Source organism: Nothobranchius furzeri, chromosome 5 (assembly GCF_043380555.1).
Source record: "Nothobranchius furzeri strain GRZ-AD chromosome 5, NfurGRZ-RIMD1, whole genome shotgun sequence".
Lineage (NCBI taxonomy): Eukaryota > Metazoa > Chordata > Actinopteri > Cyprinodontiformes > Nothobranchiidae > Nothobranchius > Nothobranchius furzeri.
In genome coordinates, this window is record NC_091745.1 from 6,096,100 (window position 1) to 6,117,327 (window position 21,228).

Here is a 21,228-nt window from a genome sequence, read left to right on the forward strand (position 1 = left end):
AGGAAAATCTGAAAATGTTTATAAGGAAATAAGACAAATATTGAGTCATTCCCTCAAAACGTTCATTGTTTTGTTGATATGTTTGCATCTTTAAGGGTTTATCAATATACTCCATGAGTTTATGTGGCCGTTTTGTAAAACCAAAATCGGACAATCTCTTCACATCACTATTGGATGAGAGCGCAGTGCTGCAGTCTTCCCTTTCACCGCGTGGGGGCGTAGAAGTTCAACAATTTTAACAAGAGTGGAAAAAACTGTAGAGAATGACGTGAACTTCTGGACGTGAAGAACAGGGATCATCTCTTTAATTCCGGCTCATATGGATATTTGAATGTGCAGCTCGACACATAAAAGAAAGAAGCTAAACAAAAAATATATCTGATGAGCAGGAGGAGGTTGTGAAGATGCTCGCTGTTTCTTTAAGACCCAGCATCTTCACGGGGAGCTGAGAAAACCACGGTAATGCGTAAAGTTACCTAGAAATGCCCGGAAGAGGAAAACCTTCAAGGTTCACCTTCAAAATATGATCGTAGTCTGGGCTAAATGTTTTTAAGTGATTGTTTACAACTAAACAACAACAGCAGCAACGACAACAGCAATTCATGACAATGATACAAATAACATGTTTCTTAAAAGCTGTGAGGTATCTTCTCTTATCTGGGCATTTGGTGTCTTTTTTGTTAATTTGATCATCTTTGGGATCATTTTCTGTGCTTTGATGGGATTTTTAAGTAAATCTGGCTAGTGTTCAGTCCTTTCCCCGTTTAAAATTTAGTATATCAATTTATTACAAATGTGGTATTTCTAAATTGAAGGCCTACGCGCGGTTTTCGTTAGAAAACATCAACAAATGTAGTTTTAAATAAACAGTATTTAAAAGGCGCGCACGCCGGAAGTGTCCCTCTGTGCTCGGTGCGGCTTGACGCAGCAGCTGATCCGTGCCGTCGCTCCCACTTCAAAGGGAGGGAGGGGACGGGTCCAGGCTGGTAACCGGGCTGTAACGGGGATAACCTGCAGCCTCCGTCTCTCGGATGCTCTGATGGAGTAAACCGAGCGACGATGCGCTTTTATTTCCGTTCTCCGTCGATCATGGACCGGGTAAGACGCATGAAGTGCTGAAATCCGCGGTTTGCTCCGCACGCTCAGATGCAGCCGTGCGTTCGATCGTCCAGCTGTTTTTATGGGTGGGGGGCAGAGTGGCGCGTGGGGGGCAGAAGGGTGTTGATGGGAAATAATAACCGCCTTAATGATGGGAGAAAGCCGGCGCGGCGGGCCATTTCGCCCTGTTGGAGTTATTTATTCGGTGAAATAATCCAGAGGTGTGACATTTTATGGTGTAATCCCGTTAATTAGGCCCGCATCATTTACAGGATGATTGGCACCTCCCACCATGATGTGATAGAGGTGTGAGGCTATCAGGATGGAACATCGCTCAACGTACACAAATAGCCGTTTATTTCGCGAAGACAGCCTTTAATTCTCCATCCAAAGACCCCGAGGATCACAGGCCTTCAGAATATTTCTACAGATGGCTTCCGGAAACGCTGAAAAGAGCCATTTCTCCTTCTGGAACTGCCAGAAATTCCAATTCACGATGATGACACCCTTTTTCTTTTGCTCCCCACAAATGTTAGAAACAGCGCCGCATCTTCCTCCAGCCCACAAGACGAGGCCGTTCTTCTGATGGTGTGCGTTTAGTTGGTAAAAGCTGCTCTTATTTCCGTACATCATCATGCGAATTCATCGTTACCATTAAGGACGCGCTGTGCCATGATGCACAGATGGTTTAATCACTCCACAGGCAGGGCTGCTGCAACAGCAGTGGCAATCTACCTCTAAGGTTTTCACAATAACGCCTGAGAAAACGCGATTTGGTGTGTGTGTGTGTGTGTGTGTGTGTGTGTGTGTGTGTGTGTGTGTGTGTGCGTGTGCGTGTGTGTGTGTGTGTGTGAGAGAGAGAGAGAGAGAGAGAGAGAGAGAGAGAGAGAGAGATTGATTGATTGATTTGTATCACAGCCTGGAGGGCCTTACATGGTAAATTCTGAATCCTGCATGACTTCCCTTACTTTATTCACACTGATTAGCTTTATTTTTTTTTTGTAATAATAGTAGAAATAATAATACTGATCTCCTTCTTTCTTCTGCTACCTCCAGGTTCATCTGGCGACTCAATAAAGCTCGGATCCAGGGGGCAGAGGTCACCCACTAAAACCTGCACTTGTCCTCTTTCACCCCTGTACCCCACTTCACCTCCTTCCCCAATCCCCTCATCCACACACTGCCTCCCCATCTTCTACCCTTTATCCCAGCTTTCCTCACAAATAAACCTGTGAGCCGTACCCCAACAAACAAACAGCTGTTGTGCTTTTCAAGACAAGAGATCAGCTGTTCTCCAGACCCTCCTAGACTTCTCCTCAGATAACACCTCTCACACTCAGGCTTCAAGATGATGTGCGAGGTGATGCCCACCATCTCGGAGGACGGGCGCGGCGGAGGAGGGGGCGGCTCATCTTCCCCAGCGGGTGGTGGAGGAGTGATGGGCGGTGGGATGGGAGGCTATGGTGGCCGTGATCCCCGTGGGGGTGGCAGTGGTGGAGGAGGAGGAGGAGGTGATGAAGGAGGAAGCACGGGCAACTTGGAGTCACTGATGGTGAACATGCTGACGGAGCGGGAGAGGCTGCTGGAGAGCCTGAGGGAGACGCAGGATAGTCTGGGGACGGCACACCTTCGCCTGAGAGAGCTGGGCCATGAGAAGGAGTCCCTGCAGAGGCAGCTGTCCATCGCCCTGCCACAGGTACAGAGGCTCAGGAGGGTAAAAACAACATCATCATCATCTTTGCTGATGTGAAACTTAATGAACACCTCTTATAAATTACAACTAAAACTGCCAGTTTTCTCTGTCATGTACTGAGAATGCTGATGGGAAAACAGAAACACCTCATTCTGCTGGAACATGTGACACACAGTTGGTCAGTGTTTGATCAGTAACACTCAGATACAAAAAAAAGAAACACGTGGGCGGATTATATAGATGGAAGGCTCCTTTATTATCACTTTCAATTAGTTTCACGTGTGAGTGTTTGCCAAGTTCACTGATTACAATAAATTACCATCATTTATAACAGAAGTATGTTGCTTCAGACCACAAAGAAGTTCTAATATTTCCAGGTTAATATTTTTGTTATGCAAGTTTTAAATTATCAGTTAAAGGAGCAATATGTAAGAATTCTACAATGAAAAATAATTACAAAACAAGCCAATATCTTAAACACGTTGGAAGGAAGGATCCATCCATCCATCCATCCATCCATCCATCCATCCATCCATCCATCCTTCCATCCATCCATCCATCCATCCATCCATCCATCCATCCATCCTTCCATCCATCCATCCATCCATCCATCCATCCATCCATCCATCCATCCATCCATCCATCCATCCATCCATCCATCCATCCATCCATTCCATCCATCCATCCATCCATCCATCCTTCCATCCATCCATCCATCCATCCATCCATCCATCCATCCATCCATCCATCCATCCATCCATCCATCCATCCTTCCATCCATCCATCCATCCATCCATCCATCCATCCATCCATCCATCCATCCATCCATTTTCAGCCACTTATCCGGAGTCGGGTCTCGGGGGAAGCGGCCCAGTCGAGAGGCCCAGACCTCCTCTCTCCAGCCTCTTGGGCCAGCTCCTCTGGGGGTACCCTAAGGAGTTCCCTGGCCAGGCAAGAGACATAGGGTGTTTCTCAATGTCAAGGCGTCTGGCCTTGCGAGGCGATGTCTTGCGAGGCCAGGCGCCTTGCTTACGAGGACACTGTCCTTCCTTGGTCAAAGAGAACGGTTAAATGGAACAGACTTTCATCACGTGACCACGGCTTCCACGGCGGTCACGTAACGTCATGTGACACGGGAGATGACGTTATATTTTATAGGTATTAGTTTCAGTATTAATATATAACAAGCCTTTTACTTTTTAAATTGTGTATATGTTTATTAAATTAAATATATAACTGAGTTACTACCCGCTAGCCACCAAAACTGCAACTACTAAGCAACCAACCAACCATAGATAACTTCTTTGGATCTAAAAAACATTTTCAATTAGTTGACTTACTTATAAACTTCAAAATTGTCTCCTAAGTAGATGCCGGCTTCTGATCCGCCATCCTTTTGAAAACACTGTGTTGTATTGCGGGTAGTTTTTGTCCAAGGCTAGGCTACAAGACACCTCCCGTGTGTCCTTGCTCAGCTAGCTAAACGGTTAACAAATGGAGAACACACGCCTTGGTAGAACATGAAGGTTGGAACACGTCTTGGCGGCTCCTGATGACGTTTTTCCTAGGCGACCGGGGCGGGGCCAAGACATCAAGGCGAGGTTCCTTGGCATTGAGAAAAACCCACAGTCCCTCCAGTGTGTCTTGGTCTTCCTTTAGGTGTTCTCCTGGTTGGACGTGCCTGGAAAACCTCACCAGGGAGACGTCCAGGAGGCATCCTGACCAGATACCCGAGCCACCTAAACTGGCTCCTCTCGATGTGGAGGAGCAGCAGATCTACTCCGAGCCACTCCCAGATGACTGAGCTTCTCATCCTATCTCTAAGGGAGAGCCCAGCAACCCTGCAGAGAAAACTAATTTCGGCCGCTTGTATCCGCAATCTCGTTCTTTCGGTCACTACCCAAAGCTTATGACCATAGGTGAGGGTAGGAACGTAGATCGACCGGTAAATCGAGAGCTTTGCCTTCCTGCTCAGCTCTCTTTTCACTACATCAGACCGGTACAACGCCCGCATCATTGCAGATGCAGCACCAATCCGCCTGTCGATCTCATGCTCCATATTTCCCTCACTTGTGAACAAGACCCTGAGATACTTAAACTCCTCCACTTGAGGAAGGACCTCATCCCTGACCTGGAGAAGGCATTCTACCCTTTTCTCATTCAAGACCATGGTCTCAGATTTGGAGGAAGGATAAAACTAAACAAATTTTATCATGAGCCAGCCAGAGGGGTGTTGTCAGATTTTGTCCTTTTAAAAAAAGGAGGGACGTAGCTACTGTTTACATTTAGGAGACCTGTGAGACCTGATTCTGGTCTGAGCTAATGCTGCAGCTCTGGCATTTGCAGTTCGAGACCAGCAGGCAAAAAGTTGCAGAACTGAAGCCAGTGAAAACGCTTGTAGCATTTCCCTTCCTTTCATCTGGGGAAGGGGGGTCTCGTAGGCGTGGCGCTGGAATTTCAGCCATGGCGCAGCGCACCTGAGCTTATGTTGGGGAAACACTGAGTTTACATACGCTGCATTCTGCTTCTGGCATGTTTCCTGCACGTTTTAGATCATGAACGCAGCTGATTTCTTTAATTTAGTGATGAATCACTCCTGAAGACACAAATTATGTCTGGGGAGACATTTCAGCTGTTAGATTAAGGTGTTAAAAAAGCGAGGAGGAGATAGGTTTTGGTTTCAGTTCTACAAACGGTCACTAGGGGGTGCTAAAAGCAAGCCAAAACTGCCTTGTCTCCCTTTAAATATCTAAATAACAATGAATACCAATTTGTTGTGTCTATTTTGTTCAGACTCTACATCGCTCAAAAAACTAATTAGCTAACGCACTATCAAAGTAAAAGTAGCATTGCCTTGAATAGTTCTGTTCTGATGAAAAATACATTTCTTCATTTAACGGCGGGTAATGCTGGTATTTTATTAATTTTGATCAAAGGTGGAACAAATACCTATTTGTAGAATATTTGTAAAATATTTTATTTAACAAATAATTAAAAATATTAAGTTAAAATGTGTTCAGGGCCATAAATGCACACAGCATGAGATTGTGTCAACAGACTTGGATTTTCATGATGTGATGGTATCAAACTGGTGATGGCAAAATGCTGCACTTACATTATCCCACATCATAGAGCCCGAGAGCTAATCATGTTGTAATTCCACTCAGCATTTAAGGGTCCCGTCTCTATTTTCAGGCAGGAGTCAGACGCCTCAGGCCCTGATGATGTCTCCCTTGCTGTTTGTACCTATTTTCCTGTCTCTACGCCTGAATTATCAAAATAATTGGTATAGAGGTGCTGAAGCGGAGAGCGACCGGACATGAAAGGGCCAGATTACCTTACGTAGAGGGGATCAATATGACAAACACACACACATGCATGCACACTCAAACACTCAGTGATAGAGGAAAACATGGATTGCTGTAATACAAAGATGAGTTCACTGAGTTTGTCTGTGCGTAGACGCTGCCAGGAGATAGAGAGAGAGAAAGAGAGTGAGAGAGACAGCATGGCACAGAGAGAAAATAAGTCCTGTGAAACACAGAGAGACTAGCAAATCAAAGTGATCTGCATTTTAATAATCTGGTTCCTAGACTCTGTTTTCCATGTGTCTTTTCATGATTGAGCTGAACAGTTTGACCAAAACCAGGAGAGAGGAAAGTGCCTGGTTTGTGTCGTCAATCCCTCACCATTTTTTATTTGTATTAATCCCTGTTTTATGATGTCCTTTGGGCCCAGAACACACCATCTGTACACGACGACAGCAACTTTCTCGCTTTCGAAACACTTCCTTTCACTTCTTTGCCGTGTCTGAGCTCAGCTCGGCGCATCAGCTCAGAGGCTGGACACGGACTGTACACGCTGTACTGTTTAATGCTCTTTGGCCGGAGGAGGGTGCTAGGTGAGGTGCCTGTTTGCTGCCGAGCGAAGTAAACTGATCACCGTTAGCACACAGAGCAGAGATAGCAGCAGTAACAGCAGCGTGCTCGCTTCAGAGCCCTTTAACAGCTCCTTTTCATGAGTGAAAACACGGATGATTTGCTGCACACGTGTTGGAGGACGTGCTTTGTGCCATATGTTTATCATGCTGTGATCACACGCGAGCTGATGAAAACACAGGACAGCGGCTGCGTTTTGTGGACATAATTAGATCACAGAAGCAAAGCAGACATAAGTGTTGAAAGTTCAGCTCAGGCCAAGTCAGCTGTTGTTTCGTTGCCATGAGATACCAGACTGAAAGCAGCACATTTGGACTATGAGGATCATGCAATTCCCAGTAAAACACAGCATTTCAGCTGAGTGTGTGACTTTACGTTTCCATTACTCTAATGCTTCCAGGGTTTTAATGGTGGGCAACCGGCAGCTGTGCTTATTGTGCAATTAAACCCATTTCAGGTGCAACATGTGCAGTAAAACCCAACTGTAATATTTTATATGAGTCTCAAACTGCCGGGCTGGGTTAGCTGCATGCGCTGTGGTAGGTAAGATGCAGATTTTCTGAAAATGCTGGCAGGCTGCTGCCTCCATCCAGCACCGAATTCCTGTAGACTCATTGTGTCGGTAATGAAATCAAGATTTGTCAAACTGTTCACTGTTGTTTACGACACTGTGGGCAGAGGCTGAAAATAGCTATAAAGGTTTGTGCCAGTTATAGTTATATTTCAGGGCCTCCTCATGCAGCCAGAGGAGCTCAGGCACGTTGAAGAGTCGACCTCTGGGAGGGCTTTGTGGTGTCTGGCTATGCGTTGTTGGCTGATGGTCCTTGGGGACCTGTGACTAGCAAGATGGGGTCAGAATTTGGTGCCATAATCACTCAGGAATCTTGGATTTATGAAGCCTGATTCTACTTAATCCATTCTCAGAAGGCTTCAGTGGTCACTGCTGTCACATTCTGCAAAAAAATGTTAGACATTATGTCAAAACCAAGGCATAAAAACAGAGCTTTGTCACTACAAATATCAAGGATGATGTATTCTTGTTTGAGACTTTTCATACTAGTAGGATTTTTGTGATACCACTCCAATTTTTCCTTAAAGTTAGTAATAAAAGAAAAAAAAACTCTTTTAATCACATGACTTCCTTCAAATCTTATTGTTTGCTTTTCTGCATTTTGAGAAACACACACAACAGTGACAGACATATCTAAACTCACTGGGAAAAACATCCAAACAGCACAATAAAGTAAACCTTGCAACCAGCATCCATCATCGCTGGCTGCTCCCTAAAACCATGCAACATTGTCTCAAGGTGTAGTTGAATGCAGACTCAACTGCGCGCTCAGGAAAAACAACTTCGCTCAATTAAACTGACATGAAAGCAACATAGCTGAAACAAAACACATAATTAAATGTTCAACAGCACCAAGCGATGCAAAAGGAGCACGGCTAACACTGACAAGATGAAGTGAGATGAAAATATAGGATCTTAAATCCCGCTGGAAAAAATGACCCAAGCGTGCAGCTACAGGATGTCCAAAGAACAAACTGCAAAATGAAACCAAGAATGTAGCACAGACATGAATACTAAAGAGATGAATAAAAGCCAAAAGTAGGAGAAACATGTTGAAAAATGCATTAGTCAGCTTCAATTTAAGACTGAATCAGTTTCCCCAAGTTCTGGTCCTTGAGGTATACCAAACGTGTTTTGGATTGCTTCATCATGGGCGGGGGGGTTGAAAAGACCTAAAAGAAAACAAAACTAAAAGCAATAAATCATATTTTCTAAATGTCACAGTTAAATAAATCTAAAAATGATGTAACACAAATTTTAAACAGTAAAATTAGTAATACTAGCTATATCCAATAATGCACAATGGCCACATACTTTGTTCAATGATGAATGAGAGGAGCCTTTTTTTTTCCTAATACTGAATTAGCTTCATACGCATGCAGCACAACAGCACAATATCATCGGAGCATGGAGGTAGGGCTGGGCAGTAAATTTATCGTTATCTGACTTTAACCGATATTCTGTCAACAAATTGAACAATAAGAAATGAAAAGATGTGTGTAGGTTGACGACTTTCATGTCCCTTTAAGAAGCTGTACCACCTCGAGTCACGTGACTAAAGCTCTTTGTACAGGACACACGGCGCCGGCAGATCAGCGTATTATTACCACAACGGTGTGTCTTATAAACGCGCCATGCCAGCATGGCGATGCATGAATTTTGCGCCATTCGTTCCGCCTTGCTAGCTACTAACATTGTGGCGATTACAACTCGGCGCAACAGTGGGGGGTGTCATGATCACGTGAGGAGTTACCGAGGTCTGGCCAGCAACTATACTGAAAATGAAAGCACCCACGGGCCATACATTTAGCTTTTGTGAACAGAATCAGCTGAGATGATGATCTGGAGCATTGCAGAGCTCCGGGAGTGTGTCTCTGTTAGAGCTGGAGCTCAGATTATCAGAGGCTGCTCTGGGAGTCGGGGACTGTGAGGGACAGATATCTTTAGGAGCAGCTTGACAAAAAAACTTAATCGATTGCAATAAAAGGCAAGCTATGTACAAGATAAGCGGAAGTCCACGGCAGTGCAGAGACCGCTCTCATACCCGCTTTGTGCCTCCATCACGTAATCTTTTGTGAAAAGGACACGATTGCGCAACATTACCTCCACGGTCTGACTATTTATAAATGACCCAAGGCTCCCTGATGCCACAACGGCGTTACACGTGACAGCCCCATCTAGTGGACAACTTTTGATTTTGTGCATACCTGTAGTTATCGCATCTTTATCGAGGAGAAATCCTCAATATACCGTGATGTTGATTTTAGGTCATTTTGCCCAGACCTTACAACAGGGGTGCCCAATCCTGGTCCTGGAGGGCCAGTCTCCAGCAGGTTTTGTGGTTTCTCTGCTCCAAACACACTTGATTCAGAGGTTGAATCACCTGTGCAGCTGTTCACGAGGCTATACAGAAGCCTGTAAATGACCTGCTGATTGAATTCAGGTGTGTAGAAGAAGGGTTAAAACTAAAACCTGCTGGATACCGGCCCTCCAGGACCAGGATTGGGCAGCCCTGCCTTACATAGAGGCTTCCCTTTCATTCATAGAAGGGACTCCAAGATCTCTATTCACCCTTTAATATGTGCCCTCCCCTTTATAGTCGCAGGCAACCTTGTGAGGTAACGGTTTCAACACAGTCTACAGGTGCGACGTGTCAGCCCCTCCCTCGTCTAGTTGCATTGCTTTTGTCCATTTACACGCTAATCCATGTGTCTGTCAGACATGAGTGGAAATAAAGACTTGGATATTTTTGTTCAGAACATAAACACCAAGCTGTATTAGGGGCTCAAATGTTATCCTGCAGCTACCCGCGGTTCTGCCCTCAATGCATTCTCTGCAGAATGCAGTGCAGCCCAAAACAATATCGCTCCAAAATAATCTAAATTATTTCTAATTAACATTCTGATCTCACGCTAAGAAGTTAAATAGTGAAATAGGAGATCTTAGGTGTGTTCTTGCTGTGTCTTTCTAAATCCATGCTTTCGTTCTTTTTTAAACACAGAAACAGTTTTGTTTACCTGTTTGTAGATACAGTTTCGCCGACAGTTGCCGGCTTCTTCAGGCTGACGCTGATGGTGGCGCGTCACTTCCTTCTCCGTTTATCTGCGGGCAGCAGAGGACGTTGTCGCCCTCTACTGCCCGCTCTCCCCTCTCCGACGATGCAGTCCCATGCGTGGTCCAGCGTGTAAACTCCGTCGTCCCTGTTCATGGTCCCACATCCACGTCTCCTTATCTCGATTGCTTCCTTGATCCATCTTTTGTATTTTTGTTGTTCGGTGGTTATGATCCGTGTGCTGTCCCAGTCCATTATATGGTTTTCTCTTAAGCAATGATCTGTTACGGCTGACTTTTTTATTGTACTTTCTGCTTCTTCTTTTGCTGCTCTTGTGTGTTTACGATTTGCCTCTTTCTCACACTCCTTTCTGTGTTCTATTGTCCGTGTATTGAGTTGGCGTCCGGTTTCTCCTATGTATGTTTTATTGCATATTTTGCATGGGATTTCGTAGATGACTCCACATTTTTGTCCAGCTGATATTTTGTCTTTTGGGTGTACTAGTCTGTTTCTAACTGTTGTGTATGGCTTTGTTGGTGTGTTTATGTTGAGTTTTTTCATTGTTGCTCTTATTTTTTTCGTTATGCCTCTGATGTATGGTAGGGTTATCACTGGTTTTGGTTCTTGTCTTTCTGGGTTTCTGGTTCTTTTTTGGGGTTGTTCTTTGCTTTCTGTTTTTGTTTGTTGTTTTCCTTTGTTTATTGCCCATGTCGGGTATCTGCAGGTCTTTAAAGCGTGTTGTATGTGTTTGTCCTCTTGTTTACGGTCTCTCTCTTCTGTTATTATGTTTGCTCGGTGATATAATGTTCTGATTACTGACATTTTGTGTATGGTGGGGTGTTCTGATGTCCATAATAGATATTGGTCTGTGTGTGTTGGTTTCCTGTATGTGTTTATGTTTAGGGTCCCGTCGGTCTGCCTGGTGATTTTCATGTCCATAAATGCTATGCTGCCTTCTGTTTCTAACTCATAAGTGAATTTTATGTTGCCCGTGTCGTCAATATTGTTTAAGTGTTGTGTTAGTGTTTCTGTTTGGTCTTTTGGTATGATTTCCAGTATGTCATCTACGTAGCGTTTCCATAGTTTTATTTTGCAGTTTGGGGGGGCGGTGGCTATGGCTTTTTGTTCCAGGTCTTCCATGAAAAACTCGCACAGGGTGGCTGATAACGGGTTACCCATGGCGAAGCAAGTTACGACAACACAATATACAAACAACTGGAAGGCTTCGCCATGGGTAACCCGTTATCAGCCACCCTGTGCGAGTTTTTCATGGAAGACCTAGAACAAAAAGCCATAGCCACCACCCCCCAAACTGCAAAATAAAACTATGGAAACGCTACGTAGACGACATACTGGAAATCATACCAAAAGACCAAACAGAAACACTAACACAACACTTAAACAATATTGACGACACAGGCAACATAAAATTCACTTATGAGTTAGAAACAGAAGGCAGCAGATTAGTACACCCAAAAGACAAAATATCAGCTGGACAAAAATGTGGAGTCATCTACGAAATCCCATGCAAAATATGCAATAAAACATACATAGGAGAAACCGGACGCCAACTCAATACACGGACAATAGAACACAGAAAGGAGTGTGAGAAAGAGGCAAATCGTAAACACACAAGAGCAGCAAAAGAAGAAGCAGAAAGTACAATAAAAAAGTCAGCCGTAACAGAACATTGCTTAAGAGAAAACCATATAATGGACTGGGACAGCACACGGATCATAACCACCGAACAACAAAAATACAAAAGATGGATCAAGGAAGCAATCGAGATAAGGAGACGTGGATGTGGGACCATGAACAGGGACGACGGAGTTTACACGCTGGACCACGCATGGGACTGCATCGTCGGAGAGGGGAGAGCGGGCAGTAGAGGGCGACAACGTCCTCTGCTGCCCGCAGATAAACGGAGAAGGAAGTGACGCGCCACCATCAGCGTCAGCCTGAAGAAGCCGGCAGCTGTCGGCGAAACTGTAGCTACAAACAGGTAAACAAAACTGTTTCTGTGTTTAAAAAAGAACGAAAGCATGAGTGAAATAGGAGATTAAACAGCAGTTTGATTTTTTTTTTATAGTGTTTAATTTCAGTGGCAGTAGATCCAATGAGCATTACTGTTTGACAGGTGGGTGTGATCAGCACTCTTCACTTTAGGCAGCATTCAGTCAATACACGCGTCCTCTTTTGACCCTCCAGGAGTTTGCAGTGCTGACCAAAGAGCTAAACCTGTGCCGGGAACAGCTGCTGGAGAGGGAGGAGGAGATCGCTGAGCTGAAGGCTGAGAGAAACAACACACGAGTCAGTACTCTTCATCTTCATAATATTTGCTTAGCATGTACAGAGAGCCTTCACATGACAAAGTGTAGTCAAGTGTAGGGTCACTTCAAAGCATGTGAACCACATGTGCTTCCAGCTGCTGCTTGAGCATCTGGAGTGCCTGGTGTCGCGCCATGAGCGCAGCCTGAGGATGACAGTGGTGAAGAGGCAGGCCCAGTCTCCGGCAGGGGTCTCCAGCGAGGTGGAGGTCCTGAAAGCCCTCAAGTCTTTGTTTGAGCACCACAAAGCGTTAGATGAGAAAGTCCGGGAAAGGCTACGAGTGGCGTTGGAACGCGTGGCTGTCCTGGAGGAGGAGCTACAGTCTTCCTCTCAGGAGGTGAGTTCCAACTTATCTTTCTGCATGAAATCAAAACGAGAATTACAGATGGAGCCTCTTGTCACTCTTTCATTTTTCAGGTGGTAACTCTGAAGGAACAAGTCAAACGACGACAACAGGGACTAGACAACGGCAAAGAGGTAAAATACCACTTTTATAGTGTTTAGTCAAACAATGCTCTATAAATATAAAACATCTGATGTTTGGTTATAAAATCAGGAGGCAATAAAAATGATCAAAAACAGACTGTAAAAAATGTGAAATTTCTCATTTATTTTACAAGTTAAAATAAAAAATTACCAACATTCTGCAATCAAAGCTCAGTGGACGTCAGGGAAGAAAGTTACATTTAATTTAGACGGGGGAGTGGAAAAATAAGAAAAAAGGATTATATATATATATATATATATATATATATATATATATATATATATATATATATATATACAGTATACAGATAATAATAATCAAATGAAAATTATTATTATGTTGAGAAAACTAAGAATAGTCTTTATAACAATCTGTAAAATCTAAATGTTTTATTATTCAGGTAAAACTAATTCAAGGAGACAATATTTATAAAAGTTTTTTATTTTCATAAATTTACATATTTTCATTTTCTCAATGGCCTAGTTATAGAGTGTCCTCCCTGGGACTGGGAGATTAGAGTTCAAATCCCAGTCCATACCAAAGACCTTAACAATGGGACCCAATGCCTCCCTGCTTGACATTCAGCCTTGAGGGGTTGGATTGGGGTTAAACCATCAAATAGTTCCCGAGCACAGCCACTGCTGCAGCTCACCGCTGCCCATGGGGATGGGTAAAATGTGCAAATGTAATTTCACCAGTGTGTGTGATGATGACTAATGGGACTTGAACTTAATTTATTTAGGACTTTTTCCATTTGTGTCACTGTGCAAAATAGTGTCTATTTCACACTGATTTTATTGCCTATATTTTATTGTTTTAGTAAGTGAATTAATTTTTAAAATATGCAAAAGCTACAATTTTTTAGATGATTTCTTTTTATTTTAACAAAATATCTAAGGTTTAAAGATGTCAGCATTCCTGCAGACTGTGCATCTTGGAAAAGGTTACAGCTAAACAACTCACAGCTGCTCTTGATGAACATAACATCTATGATAGCTTCCAGTCAGGTTTTCGTAGAGCTCATTCTACTGAAGCAGCTCTTCTTAGGGTCTCTAATGACCTTCTGACTCACAGTGATGCAGGGGACTGTTCTGTCCTGGTCCTGCTGGACCTGACTGCAGCCTTTGACACTGTTGACCATCACCTGCTACTGGAGAGGCTGAGAGACTGGGTAGGCCTATCAGGATCTGCTCTGGAGTGGTTCTCCTCTTATCTCTCTGAGCGCTCCTTTTCTGTGGCCGTCTCCAAGTTTAGGTCCTCCACCACCTCTCTTACCCATGGTGTCCCACAAGGTTCTGTGCTGGGGCCTCTGCTCTTCCTCCTCTCTCTGCTTCCTCTTCAGCACATCCTGAGCTCCTTCAAAGGAATCTCCTACCATCTTTATGCAGGTGACATCCAACTGTACATCTCCTTTAAGCCCCATGAGATGTCTAAGCTGCAGCTGTTACACACCTGCTTAAGCCGGGCGTACACTGTGCAACTTTTTCACTCGTAGCACTCAGCTTCAGCTCAAACTGTACAACTTCCTCGCAAGGCAGATCTCACGAGTCATGTGCTCACACTGTACGTCTGGTAGCAACACGTCGGACGTAAAAAATATGCTAAAAATAGCAGTTTTTACACAACATGTCAGACTTTTTTGTCTCGTCTTGCCTGTTGTCCTTCGGGAGTGCTGCAGGAGGACACACAGGCATTTATGGGGGTTGGATGAGGAAAACGAAATAAAGAAAGTAAATCTGTGTTTTGTGATCAGTTTAATCTGACATGAACACGACAAGCACGCTTTCTTGACAATATTTGTGAGTGAAAAAACATGTAGAAATAAAAACGAACAGCGTGTGTTATTAGGGAAATAGCGGGCGAGCGGTGTTGATGCAGGATTGCGCATGCGCCGTGAGCGGTTCTGATACATTTTGGGTCGCAGCTGCTCGCAGCGCCGCTTCAACAGTGCGATACCCTCACGAGGAACGAGCAAAATATTAAACACGCCAGAAGTCCGTGCGACCTCACGATTGCTGATCGGTAGCTGGTCACGTGGCGTTAATCGCCTCTCGTAACCCCCTGTACACTACACGACGCTCGGTGCAAAACTCGCCCCGATCTCGTGGATTCTCGCACGAGTGGAAAATCGGCTCAAAAAAGTGAAAAAGTCGCACAGTGTACACCCGGCTTTAGACTCTATCAAAACCTGGATGGCTGGGAGCTTTCTACAGCTGAATGAAGATAAGACTGAGATCCTCATCTGTGCCCCAGACAAGCTGGTTCCCAAAGTCAGAGACTCTCTTGGTCAGCTTGCTTCTCACACCAAACCTTCTGTCAGGAATCTTGGCATGACCTTTGACCCAGCTCTCACCCTGGATTCTCATGTCAGTTCTCTTGTTCGCTCTTCCTTCTTCCATCTCAGGAACATTGCTAAGCTGAGTCCCATTCTGTCTCACTCTGAACTTGAGACAGTTCTCCACACCTTCATCTCCTCACGCTTAGACTACTGTAACTCTCTTTTCACGTGTCTGAGCAGAACCTTCCTGAACCGTCTACAGGTGGTTCAGAATGCCTGTGCTCGGCTTCTGACCAAGTCCTCCAAACAACCCACATCACCCCGCTTCTCCTCCAGCTTCACTGGCTGCCAGTCAACTTCAGGGTTCATTTCAAGATCCTGGTTCTGGTCTATAGGGCCTTACATGGACAATCACCATCTTACATTGGTGATCTTCTTAGTCCCTACACCCCCAGCAGGTCCCTGAGGTCCAGTGATCAAAGCCTACTGGGTGTGCAGCACCAGGTTAAAGACCAAAGGTGACAGATCATTTGCTGCTGTGGCCCCCAGACTCTGGACCTCTCTCCCCCTGAGCCTGAGATCAGTGGACTCAGTGGTCTCCTTCAAAAAGCAGCTGAAGACTCACTTGTTCAAGCTGGCTTTTGTATGACCTTCTTCACATCTCTCTCTTTATTCTGCTCCCCCCCCCCCCCCCCCCCCCACACACACACACACTGAGCTGGGCTGAGACACTGATCAGGGGCCACGCTGCATGAAGCGATTGCAGCTTTTTCAACAGTCTGCTGTAGATTCCTGCATTTGTTTTGTTGCCACATGGCTTCCAGCCATAATTGTCATTCAGTGAAGAAGAAGTTATGCACCATCTTCTATTTTTATGAGCTAAAATGGAAACCTCAAGCTTCAATTAGTGAAAGTGCACCATGTTTTTTGTTTCTTTATATCCACCTGACTTAGTTTTTTTCTCTAGATAGTGTAGCTTCTACAGTTGCTGTGTTTGGGTGAAACGGCTCTAGCGGGAGACAAAAAGACAGAAATGAGTGAATTCCCTCAGAAGTTAAAGATGCAATATTCTGAAAGCAAACAGCTCATTGATGTGTGTTAAATCCTTGTTGTTGTGTTTGGGATGTTGATGCAGCCGCCTGAGCATGTTGTGAGCATGAAAGAAACAAACATTTAGGTTTCTTAACACGGGAGGGAAACACATTCTTTGACTACAAAGATAAGACCAGAGTCTGAATTTTTCTATTGGAGACAAAACCTCCTTGTGAGTTCAATTGAGATTAGATCTTGCTGTGTTTTCCTCCTTATTCAGTGTGCAATATAGTTTTCATGTAAAACAAAAACACAAACCAATCAGAAAAGTAGCTTTTTTACATAGCATTAAAATAATAATAATTAGTGACAAAAAAAACAAACAAAAAGTGACTAAATATCCATGCTGAAAAGTTGCAGTTTACTGGTTTTACTCTTAACTATCTGAGCGTTCCCTCTTTGTGGCTGTTTCCAAGTTTCCTACAACTCTCTCACCCACGGTGTCCCACAAGGTTCTGTGTTGGGACCACTTCTGTTTTTGTAGCCTCTTATGATTGTTATCTTGAACGGCTGTTCTGTTTGTCGCTTGTAGTTTGTTTACATATTTAAATGACCTACTTGCTATTAAGATGACCCAGTGGCAATTACATACATGTAACGCTTTCAGTTAGTTTTGTGGAAATTAACATTTTTTAAAATCACATTTCAATAATAAAATTGTCAATCAGCACAGAATACCATTAGATAAGAGGGGAAAAATAATTTCATGTAAGATGTGAAAAAGCATTTAGATTCTTTATAAGCTGAAAGCACCATAATTAAAATTAGTTGGTTAATTTTAGCTACTCAAAATTTTATTGTCGTGTCGTACTTAATATTTTCACGTAGCGACTTCCCAATGGACCATCCTCCATCTTGGACGATGGTGAGATCGACCGGCAAAGAGAGGGCGAGATCGAGCGACAGAGGTCAGAGCTGGGGCAGCTCAAAGAGAGACTGGCACTCATGTGCAGACAGGTACTTCACCCAAAGCCAGCTTGATTTCTTTTAACAAGACTAAGAATCAACAAGCTGAAAATGATCAGAATCTTTTGTCCTTTGAACTCACTTCCTGTCAGGTTGGTGAGATTGAGGAGCAGCTTACATCTGCCAGAAGGGAGCTGGCGCGCTCTGAAGAAGCCAACCAGAAACTGCAGCGGGATTTAAAAGAGGTGAGAGCAGCTGAGCCACTGACGGACATCAAACTGCTGCTGCGTGTGTCTGCGACAGCCGCACAACAAGCTGGTTTTGTTCTACACAGAAACGGTTTAACAGTTTGCTATGGTAACAACGCGTTTGGCCGCTTGGCAGCAGCAGCTGCTGTTGTACACTAGAGGGCCTCTGCCCCATAGCCATGGCGACAGCCATCAGAAGAGCTGCAGGCGTTTCTCTCATGGATGTGACACTGTTAATCAGTCAGTGTGCTGGCAGCTGCTTAAAAGGTGCAGAGTGTTGTGGGACAAGATGCAGTCGAGCTAGTTTCCCCCAGCACGTCTTTCTGACAGCTTCCCCTCACTTCCTGCATTTTTACTCCACCCCACCCCATCAGCTACACGAGAGGGGCAAATCTGTCAACAGCAACTTTAACCAGTAATTTTCATTCTTCAGCTAATAACAGCTGAAAGTCTGATTATTCCCTCCTAGCAACTGATTTTATAAGCTTAACATTAGACGATTGTCTTTCTTTTTCTGCCTCGTGGCTTTAACGTTTAACCTTTTATCTTTTTAATCTTCTCAGGCGTTATGTCAAAGAGAAGACATGGAGGAGAGAATTACCACGTTAGAGCGCAGGTCTGTGTTTTTACTCTTTGTGATTTCCTCTAAAAGGTTCCCCTCTCACTGATTCGTTTGTTTTGTTCTGCTGTGCAGGTACCTGAGTGCCCAGAGGGAGGCAACGTCTCTCCATGACATTAAAGACAAACTGGAAAACGAGCTGGCCAGCAAAGAGTCCCTCCACAGACAGGTGGGAGAAAGTCTCTTCACCCCTGCGTGTGTCCACGTTTCTGCTGCTGATTGGCAGCTTGGCTGCGTATCACTTTGGCACACAGAGCTTGCCTTTGAGGCTTTTACCTTCCCCCATCAGTGGCTTTAATCACGTCTGCTGCCCTGGGCAATCTTTGCTCCGAGTTTCACTTTTTCTCCCTGTCATCCGGTCTCCCTGCAGAGCGAGGAGAAAAACCGGCAGCTCCAGGAGCGCCTGGATGATGCCAAACAGAAGCTGCAGCAAACCCTGCAGAGGGCTGAGACTCTGCCTGAGATCGAAGCTCAGCTCGCCCAGAGGGTGGCGGCACTCAACAAGGTATGAATCCTCCTCCAGACCTCACCACCTCTCAGAGCCATAACACACACATGCACAAACTCTGCAAATGTGTCGGCGGGAGCAAACATGAACGTGTGTGTGTGTGTCTGTGTGATTTCATGCAACACGAGATGTCAAATGACAGATGCATAGCAAATACTTTATGAAGCTGAAGCCAGAAATTTGAGCCACTTAGACTGAAAACCATGTGAGGGTGCAGAGTCAGCACAACTTTTTGCTTCACGGGAGCAAACACGTCAGGAGCTGCACTCCACACAAACTCCCCATTTAATTGTTAACAATTCCTGTAAACACAATTTTGTCTCATGCCAAAAATGTGCACTGTACTCCCTCGCTTCTCACTATTCAAACCTCTCAAATGGCCCTGGGTTTCGTCTTACGTGTCCGGGCAGGATGGCTTTCGTGGCAGGATCACATTAATGCCTCGTAAGAAGCGAGCAAACAAACCTTCCTGTTGCTCTGTCATCTGCACAGGCATGTAACTAATTACTAGACTTGGTCAACAAGATCCGTCCTTTGTGTTAATTTGTATAAGTGTTGCAACACGGCTCTTCTTCCCAGCCTGCTTCCTCTCCTATCATTCAGGCGGAGGAACGTCATGGCAACTTTGAGGAGCGGCTGCGGCAGATGGAGGCACAACTGGAGGAGAAGAACCAGGAGCTACAGAGAGTGAGTCACGATGGCCCTTTTTTCTTTTTTGGTTTTCATCCACCCCCTCGTTCAAGCCGTGCTTTTTGTCAAGCTTTACGCATCACAAAAGTGCTCTAATTTTCTAAATCCTCTATTTGACTGTGCACATTCATGCAGGAATCTGTGTTCTGAAGTCTCAGTGGAGCCGAATTCTCCTCCCACCCACCCATCTCTCCCTCCTGTTGCTGACTTTTTAAAATCTTTCTTTCTAAATCATCTTCCTGCCTCCCCCTCAGGCACGGCAGAGGGAAAGGATGAATGATGAACACAACAAACGCCTCTCCGACACCGTGGACAAACTGCTGTCCGAGTCCAACGAGAGGCTGCAGCTTCACCTGAAGGAGAGGATGGCTGCCCTGGAGGAAAAGGTGACCTGCTGAGACCAAAGAAATAACCACCCTTGAGTATTAATCCAAAGACACAAAAACAGAAACAAATGGAGTCAAGTGGTCCTTTCAAAAGATCACTTTGAACTGGAGTTGATCTCCTTGCAGAAAGGAATCCTTTTGGTCCTATTTGCATTTTCAAGCTTCTTGTTTATGTTTTATAAATTTAGAGATTTTCAAATCAGAGGCTCAAAAATCCTCCCTACAACAAATGTCCTGAAAGGTTGTTCTGACTCTCAATGTCGCAACATGAGCAAGTTAAAATATAATCAGCTGTTATTGGTGTGATTTTGAAAAGACAACTTTTAAAAACATAAGAGAGAAGTTTTGAAAATAAGCTCCAACCTTTTATTCCCTTCTCATTTCCCTTCAGATGGTCGCTACAGCGAATCATCTGTCTCCATTAAGTCCGAAATAAAAACAAATGTTCAACTAAATCCATGACTTACATTTTTTAAACACAGTAAAAATTCTGATTTGATTTTTCAACCCCCCTACCTTTGAAGAAAGTTTCAATAATCTTAATTGGTGTGATGTCAAGAAATGGTCACAAAAGGTACAAACATGGACGTAATTTTCACTTTAGAAGTGGGGGGGCTGGGCACGGGGTGGGGGGTGGGGGGTATCTTTACAGTATGCTCTAATGGGAAACAAGCTTCAACACAAACAGTTGTTTTCCGCTTGGTCCTAGAGCTCAACCAGTGTCAATTTAATATAGTGTAATATTGTTTTTGGATGGTAAAAAGTGCAGGGGTCAAAACTTGAATTTGGAAAAAGCGGTGGTGGTGGTGGTGGTGGTGGGGGGGGGGGGCATGTCCCCCCTCCCCCCAAAATTATGTCCATGGGTACAAAGAATGATTTTGCTGTTCTTTTTGTTGCCAGAATGCTCTATCTGAGGAATTGTCCAACATGAAAAAACTCCAGGATGATCTGTTGGCAAACAAGGTAAAGATGCGGGACTCGTTCTTAGCCGAGCCCAGCAGACCTCCTTTCTACATTCCCACCATGTCCTTCTCTTTTTCCCTCCAGGACCAGCTGATCGCAGAGCTGGAGCGGCTTCAGCTGGAGGTGGATCAGCTGAGAGCTCGGCCCAGTGGCTCTTATTCCAGGTCAGTGCTACAGAAAACCGCCGCCTTTATTTTGAAACTCCTGCACAGCCTTACTGTAAACACACAAACGTTGCGTTTCTACTTTTGCGTATAAATCACTCCACACTGGAAGAGTTTACACTGTCAGAGCTCACATTACCTGTGATGATGAATGCTACACGCTCACTGCACAAACACTCCAATTATCTGGCATTAACTATCACTTCT

The 21,228-nt window shown here is 44.5% G+C and overlaps 1 protein-coding gene across 3 annotated transcripts in view; it reads left to right on the forward strand.

Moving 5' to 3' along the window:
• The first annotated feature begins 2,304 nt into the window (after positions 1-2,304).
• The window catches only part of ppfia3 (PTPRF interacting protein alpha 3), a 30,477-nt gene continuing 11,553 nt past the window's right edge, over positions 2,305-21,228 (forward strand). For all 3 annotated transcript variants that reach the window (XR_008563125.2, XM_015948636.3, XM_015948637.3), the window contains exons 1-13: positions 2,305-2,794; positions 12,561-12,662; positions 12,778-13,017; positions 13,098-13,157; positions 17,366-17,494; positions 17,596-17,688; positions 18,255-18,307; positions 18,386-18,479; positions 18,681-18,815; positions 19,422-19,505; positions 19,763-19,894; positions 20,795-20,857; positions 20,942-21,021. Coding sequence is in view for 2 of the 3 variants with exons in the window: in XM_015948636.3 (XP_015804122.3) it covers positions 2,447-2,794; positions 12,561-12,662; positions 12,778-13,017; positions 13,098-13,157; positions 17,366-17,494; positions 17,596-17,688; positions 18,255-18,307; positions 18,386-18,479; positions 18,681-18,815; positions 19,422-19,505; positions 19,763-19,894; positions 20,795-20,857; positions 20,942-21,021 (1,613 nt within the window). In the remaining variant the exon portion in view is untranslated. The remainder of the gene's footprint in view (positions 2,795-12,560; positions 12,663-12,777; positions 13,018-13,097; positions 13,158-17,365; positions 17,495-17,595; positions 17,689-18,254; positions 18,308-18,385; positions 18,480-18,680; positions 18,816-19,421; positions 19,506-19,762; positions 19,895-20,794; positions 20,858-20,941; positions 21,022-21,228) is intronic.